Below are 8,854 nucleotides of genomic sequence, written 5' to 3' on the forward strand. Positions count from 1 at the left end.
TCTGAGGCTCACAGCGGCCCATGAGCTTTACTGAATCCCACCAGGCTCCAGCACCATCTCTGAAGCTCCGCTTTCCTCACAACCTACCTGTTAGTCAGTTTCCAAACGTCCAGACACCCTTGGTCTCTTTCCTAGTCTGAATGGCCACCTTCCTCGGGCAGGCCTCATCACTCTTACATTGGTCTCCTACCCATTTCCCTTCTCCTATTGTGAACTCCTATTTATACACTAGATCTTTTCTCACCCCAGATCAAAAACCTTCATTTCTCTCCCTGCCCACTTTGCTCACATGCCCTCCAAGTCGACCCCAAACTACCCAGCTTCCAGGTCCTACTGAAGACACAGCCAAGGGTCTTATTGTGTCTCTGTCCATTTCTAAGTCCCTCTGTCCATACTGTCCCCTCTTCTTGGAGTAGCCCCCAACCCACCTCCACCCCTGCCATCCCTTAATCCTACTCTTTATTCAAGACCCACTCCCAAAGATCATCTCCTTCATGATTTCCATCATGGATATTTTCTTCCTAAGACATTCCCCTGAGGCTTATTTTTCTGGTAGACATGTTTATACTGCTTGATTTTATCTTGGGCTGTGTGTATTTACTGTCTACTAAGAAAACAAACAAAAATATTAGAAAGAAGCAAGTGAGGTCAATTGCCTGTCTTTCTTACTTTAAAGAGATGCTGCAAAGTTAAAATGTAGGCAAATACAAAGCAGGAAGTGAACAAGCTATTATTAGTACTAATTGATCATTTAATAAAAATAAAGAGTTGAATTCCAGGTAGTTAATGATGAGGAAAATACTACTCTGGGGAAATAAAATTAATGAAACAACCAACTTTTTGTTTGGCTTTGTCTTTAAGACAGCATCCTACCACAGACATCCAGGGTTTCAAGAGCCGTGATGTTTTCTTCCCAATTTTCAACAAGACCCATTTCATCTTATTTTTTTTTAATCACTCCTAAGTGATTAAAATCACTCCTAAGTGATTCCTTGCCCATAAAGACAAGGCAGATTCACTCTGAACTCCTAAGCTTCAGTACTCACCATGGAGCAGCATTCAGGACAAGAACTCAAGGTGACTCCGCTACAACTGCAATGGACAGGGACTGTAAGAGTCTCTTTGCTAGGAAGAAGGGAGAAGGGAAGGCAGAGCTACTTGAAAACAATATCATGAAATTTTTTTACACGGAAGTATTTTAGAAATTGCTGTTCAATATTGTTCACAGTAATGGTGTTGAAGAACAAAAGTCATCCAAATGTGACACTTAAAAGCCATTTAGCATTTTGGTGATTCAAAGCAAATCCATAAATAAAGTTATCAAATTTTTAAAAAAAAGTTCTGCTTCTATTACATTATCACATTTGGTTTTATAGTATCAGTATTTGAATACTTGTGAAAAGGTGACAAAGACTGTAATTTATGGTAGTGCATTATAATTACAATGAAGTATTTATAGCCTTTTCCCTCTATTCACTCCCTAGCCAAGGAAGACTCCCCTAGTGCCTGCCAGACTCCTGAGCCTCTCGTTATGCTGATCAAAAAAATGGGGAAATATTTGGAAGTAGCAATACACAATTGAGTAGATTGTTTATACAGGAAAGAAGGAAAACTATTATATAGGAGGAAAAAATAAAGCCAAGAAGATGGAGTTGGGGCAAAAGTAAAAGAGGCTAGAACCTAAGTAGCCGGGGGATGGGGGGTAGAGGGACCGGAGGCTGGAGAGATTGGAAGAAGCAGCCCAGAGTCTCTAGGTTGGCCAAGAAATGTGTGTGCCAGAAAGTCAGGGAAGGGGAACAAGGCTTGTAAGATTTGCTGTGAGCTATGGACTGGATGCCAGATCATTATTCCAGAGACTCCAGTAGAGTTAGGATTGATTTGGGTTATCCAGCTGGTGTTTACTTGAATGCAGCTGTGCAGAGCATGGACCATAGGGGGAGTTCTGGTTGCTAGTCATTTACGAGCCACCACTCCCACCATGCCTACAGCCACCCCAGCCCACTGGATCTGTGAGCTTCCAGAGGCAAGGACTGTCACTTATTTGTCCTTCTATCACTGCCATGCCTGGCGCCATGCCTTGTACACAACAGGCTCTTAAATGTTTCTGGAGAAAACAAGCCAATGAAGAGATGCCTTAATTCCAGCCTCTATCTTCTAATTCATTCCACATGATACCACCACATCAGTCTCATGGTTTTGGTGACTCCGTTTTCCTTACTTGCAGAGATTTGGTCAATGGCTTCCTTCTGCCCACAGGAGGATTGCTCAACCTTGGCATTATGGACATTTTGGGCTGGATAACTCTTTGCTGTGGGGGCTGCCTGAGTAAGACAGGATGTTTAGCAGCATCCTCAATCTCTACCCACCAGATGCTAGGAGGTCTTCCTCTTCCCTAGCTGAGGCAACCAAAAATATCTTCAGACTTTTTCAAATATCCCTGGAGTGCAAATTAACCCTGATTGAGAACCATTTGCCTACACTAAAAATCCCTAAAATTTCTGGGACTGGAATGGAAGATCCTTCATAATTTACTTTATTTGATCTTTCCATTATGATCTCTAAATCTCCCCTACAACAATGCTTAGCTTCAGTCAAACTGTCCCTTGCATAAATTCTCACATCAACACCTCTATAGGAAATGTCCCCTTCAGGAGGAACGCCATCTCTAGTCTCCTGTAGTCATAAATGATTTGACCCTGATAGTCATATTTGAGCCCATATCCTTCAGGAAGTATTCCCTGGTCAGAGGTAAGGAAATCACTGAGTTATTTTCCTCTTCTTTGAATCCTATAGCTTTTCCTGTCTCCAACTTTCCTTGGGTTCTCAACACAAAAAGAGTAAATGAGCTTGTGTGTGTGTTTACATCTAGTCTGTGTGATAGAAATGCACGCACTATGGCAAGAAAGACATCGTATGTTTTCTGTATCCTCTTCAATGCCTGACACAGTTATAAACAAGAATTTAAAAATGAGTCCTCCCACATGAGAACTGAAAAGAAAACTGCTTGCCATAGAATTTTTTAAATAGCAGCTATTCCAACTAATTAGAAATTTCCCAGAGTTAATGAATATTTAGGTCCATCATCCCAAATGATTTTAACATTCCATAATTCTAAATAAAATCAATAATTAAAAATTTAAACAGAAAGAGATGTAATGAGGACACAATCATTTTCTGAGACCAGGGGAGAGCAAACTATGACTTGTAGGCCAAATCCAGACTGTCACCTGTTTTTGTAAATAAAGTTTTATTTATATACCACCATATTCATTGGTTACTTGTATCTAGGACTTGTTGCTCACTACAAAGATGGAAACAAGTATTTTCAGTGGAGACCATATGGCTAGAAAAACAAAATATTCACCATCTGGCCCTTCACAGTGAAAGTTTGCTGATCCTTGTCTTAGATTAACAGAAAAACTAAGACCTAAGACTCCACACTAGCTAAAGATGCAGAGGCAAATATCTTTTGATGTTATGTTAGCTGATATAAATACTTTTATAAAAGTCATAGCAGCATGGAAGTTTAAAATGCATTTGAAAACAGATGTCCTGCACTCAAATTCAGCTCCCCAAGTAAGACTTTGAAAAGTTATCTGACCTCCCCAACAGAACGAAGATAAAGGAAACCAACCGTCCATAAGGTTTTAAGAATTAAATGACATAATTCACACGGAGTGCTTAGAAGAATATCTGAGAGTGAATCATCAATAAATGTGGGTAACTATTATTTTAAGCTGGAAAATCTGTTTGTGCGACATTTGAAAAATTAGCATTTTTTGAATTATCTGAATTATGCGTGAATTATTAGCTAAAGTAATTGATAAAATTATCCTCGCATCATCTGACTGTGTAGAAGGAAAACTAACACAGTGGTGTTTTCTAGTTCAGCAACTCAGTGATTCTTTCCTAGTTTCTACACTGGCTGCTTAACTGGACCCCCTGCCATCAGTCTTTTATTTTATCTGCCCTTCTCACTGTTACCAGAGAGACTTTCTTCAAACACATCTTTCAGCATGTTACTCCCGGAGCTGAAACCAACACACTTTCCTGCTCCTGCGCTGAACAACTCTGAAGCCAGGCAAAAGAACCCAGCACTTGTTACAGGAAATAGTTGCTTCTAAAAGATAAGACTGCACACCAACTGAACTAGCTTACCCCTCAAGACTGACAGTTTGCTCATTAAAACTGGCTTCAAGGTCCTCACTCAGCTGTACCCACCCATCCAAAGCTATCACATCATAAACTCTGCCCAGTCCTCACTTCTCTGCCCTAACACTACCCAGCCCAAGCTCCAAAACTGTATCAATAACCTTTGTTTATTTCCTCACCAGAGAAATGACCAAGCCTCTTTCAAGGAGGTGTCCTCTTAAACTGCAGTAAGTCTAATAAACTTAACTTACTCCTATTAATGGGTTTTTCTAAACACCTTCTTAGTGAACCGATGGTTAAAATCCCCAGCTCAAAACATCCACAAGCTCATTGCTACTATAGACTGAAGTCGTCTGACAAGTAGTGCTACACAATAGGTAAGAGCACATGCATTGGGCTGATCCATACCACATCCACCACTCAGGACTATATAATCTTAGGTTGTTACTTTATGTCCCAAACCTGTTATTCTTCTGAAAACTCGGGGTACCGGAAGCAACTAGTTTACAGGTAGAATGATAAACACCATGACAGCATCTGGTAGGTATTCAATAACTGTTAGAAATTATTACTTTGATTATCTGTTATGTGTCAGGCACTGTACTAGATTCTACAAACAGAAATTTGGCTAAGACATGGCTCTTTCCCTGAAGGAATTTAGAACCTGGTCCTGGTGGATAAACACTAGTGGTTGATTCAATAAGAATCTTATAAACCTGGAAAGATCCTTGGTAATACAGGTCGCTCATTGCATATATTCTGAAACCAAAAGACTGTATTCTTTTATAATGAAATTTTATTTATTTTTTGATGCAACATGGGGAATTTTCCCAACCAGGAATCAAACCTGTGTCCCCTCCAACGGAAGTTCAGAGTCTTAACCACTGGACCACCAGGGAAGTCCTTGTATTCTTTAAAAAAAAAAATCTAATTTTTTATTATGAACAAGCTCTTATGTACAAAACAGGGTATAGAATAGAAGTAAAAATAAATACCTGTGAAGCTATTTCACAGCTCAAGAATTAGCATATCTGTAGTCTTACAACTTTGAGTTCCTAGGACAGGAAATGATGATCTCTGGTTTCCCTTATCCATATTAGGGAGATGTTTCTGCCTCCTTCATCCTGGTGATGAGTTAGAGAACAAGCTGAGTTCCTTGAGGTTTTCCGAGTCGTTTGGGGTGTATCCTAGTTGGGAGCCCTGGAATCTACCATAACCCATGAGGGCACTTTGGGACCCTATTCCCCTGAGATAGCTGAGAGCACAGGGGTCTCCTTGGCCACCTTGATTACACATAAAAGCAGTCTAGTATATGGAGAGCATCTGGAGGTAAGAGTCACATGATGTGGGATCTAGACCCAGAGGTACTGGTAATCACTGCATGATAGCTCACTCGCCATGACCCAATTATGTCTTCTGTCAAAGGAAGGGAATGGACACGATGACTGGGAAGGTCCTTCTCAGCTACAGTGGCCCAAGGTTCTCTGGCCAATTCCAAAGAACAAGGTTCAGTGAAGAGGGACACCTTTTGTCTCACATTCAACACTGATCTATTCTCTAACCAGCACCTTCTATTTCCTCAATCTAGTTTATTTCCCCTCAGTTTTCAAATATGAAAATGTCTCCTCTACCTCAAATTTAAAACAAAATCTTCACTGGACCTGATGACTTTGCTATGTTGTCTCCTTCTTCACAAAACCAAATTAATCCACATGTGTGTTATATTTCCTTATCACCATTGGCTCTTGACGGTCCTTTTTCAGATTCCAACATCCTATTGTAATTGCTTCTTGAAAAGTCACTACTTGCCTCCTAGACAAACTCAACACCTCTCTATCAGTTCCCAACTCCTAAAGCTGGGTAGCACTTTCTGAAAACTCTGTATCTGTCAAGACTTTGCTCCACCCTGGCATTTTCCCACACTAACCACTCCCTATTGCCTCAGACTGCTTCTTGTATCTTTACTAGATATAAGAGTAATAGCAACTAAAATGATAATGTTACAAGAATTAGAGCTCTAAGGACCTAAGGTGAATGCTACTTTCAGAGGAAGGAGGAGAAACATCACCTTCCTTGTCAGCCATGGCAACAACTGCGATTCATCAGCAAATCAGTCTCTTCTTCCAATCCACCTGAATACCTATCTTTGGCTTTTGGAACTCTATGGGGTGGAAGACTAGAGTACAGTATTCTGGACTCAAATCTGATACACTTGGGAGGAAATAAGACTGCTACTGGTTCTGGAAGCTTTCTGCCATGTGCTTCAGAAAGGAGTTCCATGAGAGGGTTGGGGGTAGAAGGAAAACAGTGATAAATGACCTTACAGCACAAGCTCAGGTCTCTCAGGCCTCTCGGCGAGCTTCAGGGCCTCGTGCATGCCTGCGGCTGAGAGCTTCCGGTTGATATTCCGGTACTGGCATTGGAGCAGGCTGCGGTAGGTGGTCCTCAGGTCCCGGTTGAAGAATGCATATATAAAGGGGTTTATGAGAGAGTTTGCATAGCCCAGCCACAGACATGTCCTCTCCACCCACAGTGGGATGCAGCTGCAGGCGATGCCGCAGATGAAGGGCCTGGCGGTTGAAAGGAGGAAAAACGGCAGCCAGCACATAGTGAAGGCCCCGACAATGATGCCCAGGGTGGTGGCTGCTTTCTGCTCCCTCTTAAAGATGGAGATGTTTTTCCTTTCATGTTTGAGGAGTCTTGAAAGGTTTGCACACTCCTCTACCTCCTTCTGGAGCTTCACCATGCCATTGAGGGAGATGACACTGTCAGGCTCCTCTGGCCGGGGGAAGCCAGGGAACTTGTGTTTGGCGGCGCTCTTCCTGGCGGCTTTGTAAATCTGGTAGTACATGAAAAGCATGACGGACATGGGGATATAAAATGCCACTGCGGTGGAGTAAATTGTGTAGCCAAAGTCCTGGCTGATCAAGCACACCTTGCCATCATTGACGTTCTGAGCCCAGCCGAAGAGCGGTGGTAAAGTGATGGAGGCGGACAGAAGCCAGACGGAGAGGATCATCTTGGCCATGCACTTCCCGTTCTGCCTCACAGGGTATGTCAGCGGCCTCGTGATGCCAAGATACCTGGGAGAGAAGTGGGAAGAGAAAATGATCACAACTGGTCAACTGGGGAGTACCACTAGCGAGGGGCTAGGCTGTGAACCTAGTGGCTCCTTTCCTTACAGTCCCTTCTAGGCAGGCATCCGTCTTCCCATTTCACAGAAAGGTAAACTAAGGCTCTGAGAGGCTGTGTATTTTATTCCAGATCACACAGCCAGCCAAAGGCACTGCCAGCACTCAGCCTGAGCCCTCTGCCTGTAAGGCTGGGCCATGTTCTTCTCATACCTTGCAGCCTCCCACAGTCTGTGTGGTCAAGGAACCAAAGACTCAACATCCGCCTTCACCCCATGACTGCTGCCACTGAAATCAGTTTGGAACAAAATGTCAAGCCTGGTTGGATGTTGTGATATACCCTCATGGGCTAGCCAAGGTCTACCACACTTGGAGATTATTCACCCACTGATCTCTGCTGTCTGAATTCAGGCCAGCTCTGAATTCATTTTCACTTCCCCTTTGCCCTGAAATGAAAGCACTTCTCTAAGATCACAGAGATCTGTGAGATATTTAGGAAATCCTAGGGTTTGGGAGAAGGCAATGGCAACCCACTCCAGTATTCTCGCCTGGAAAATCCCATGGACAGAGGAGCCTGGTAGGCTGCAGTCCATGGGGTTGCTAAGAGTCGGACATGACTGAACAACTTCACTTTCACTTTTCCTTGTATGCATTGGAGAAGGAAACAGCAACCCACTCCAGTGTTCTTGCCTGGAGAATCCCAGGGACGGGGGAGCCAGAGTCGGACACGACTGAAGCGACTTAGCAGCAGCAGCAGCAGGGTTTTGGAATGGAAAGTAGCAAGTGATCTTTTTTTTTTTTAATCCCCAGAAAATTCTCATGCGAGAGTAATGTCCTAGGAGCAATCATTAGAAAATAAAAAGTCTGCCTCGTCTTTCCAGTTCTAAGGAGGATCACAAGGAAAAGCATAATTCTGAAAAATATTAGGCAAATCCAACATTTCCCCTGTGCTTAGTTCTATACAGAGAATAAATACTTCTCTGTGTCTGTTATCAAGGATTTATAATGCAAGAGAGACTCAGCAAACAGGGAAAACATAGTCAGCAAGATGTTCTGCCAAATGCTTGGTAGTTTTCAGCTTTCCAAATCTGTTTTCTTCTCTATATTTAATGGTTTTAGCTTCTATTTGAGAAGGGATTCAAAGAGCACTTGAGAATCCAAGATAGGTAAAACCTGGCCATTTTGTTGGTTTTTTCATTTATATATATATATATATACACACACATATATATATACGACATATTCTTGAAACATCAAAAGGAAAGGTACAGAGAATGACCAACTTACCAACATGCTATTTTCTGAAAGTATGTCACTTAATGGATTGGAGTTTAAAAAATAATTATTTTTGTGCTAGAAATACCCTCACATCTTATGCTTGAATTATCTCACAAAAGTCATAATGAAAATTAGCATCAATGTAACACTTACAATAAGGCAAAATTGAACTACAGTAAAAAAAAAAAAAAAAAAAAGAAAAGCAGCAGCAGCAGCCAGATTGGCTTATTCAGTGGCAATATTCATTCATTCCTTTAACAAATATCAACAGCGTTCCTTCTATATGCCAGGTG

General features: G+C 41.9%; 1 protein-coding gene across 1 annotated transcript in view; it reads right to left on the reverse strand.

Moving 5' to 3' along the window:
• Positions 1-5,106: 5,106 nt before the first annotated feature.
• The window catches only part of HTR7 (5-hydroxytryptamine receptor 7), a 79,858-nt gene continuing 76,110 nt past the window's right edge, over positions 5,107-8,854 (reverse strand). The window contains exon 2 of the mRNA XM_065920004.1: positions 5,107-7,235. Within this exon, the coding sequence (XP_065776076.1) occupies positions 6,473-7,235 (763 nt within the window). The 3' untranslated portion in view covers positions 5,107-6,472. The remainder of the gene's footprint in view (positions 7,236-8,854) is intronic.

The sequence above is a fragment of the Muntiacus reevesi genome, chromosome 2 (genome assembly GCF_963930625.1).
Source record: "Muntiacus reevesi chromosome 2, mMunRee1.1, whole genome shotgun sequence".
NCBI classification, from domain to species: domain Eukaryota; kingdom Metazoa; phylum Chordata; class Mammalia; order Artiodactyla; family Cervidae; genus Muntiacus; species Muntiacus reevesi.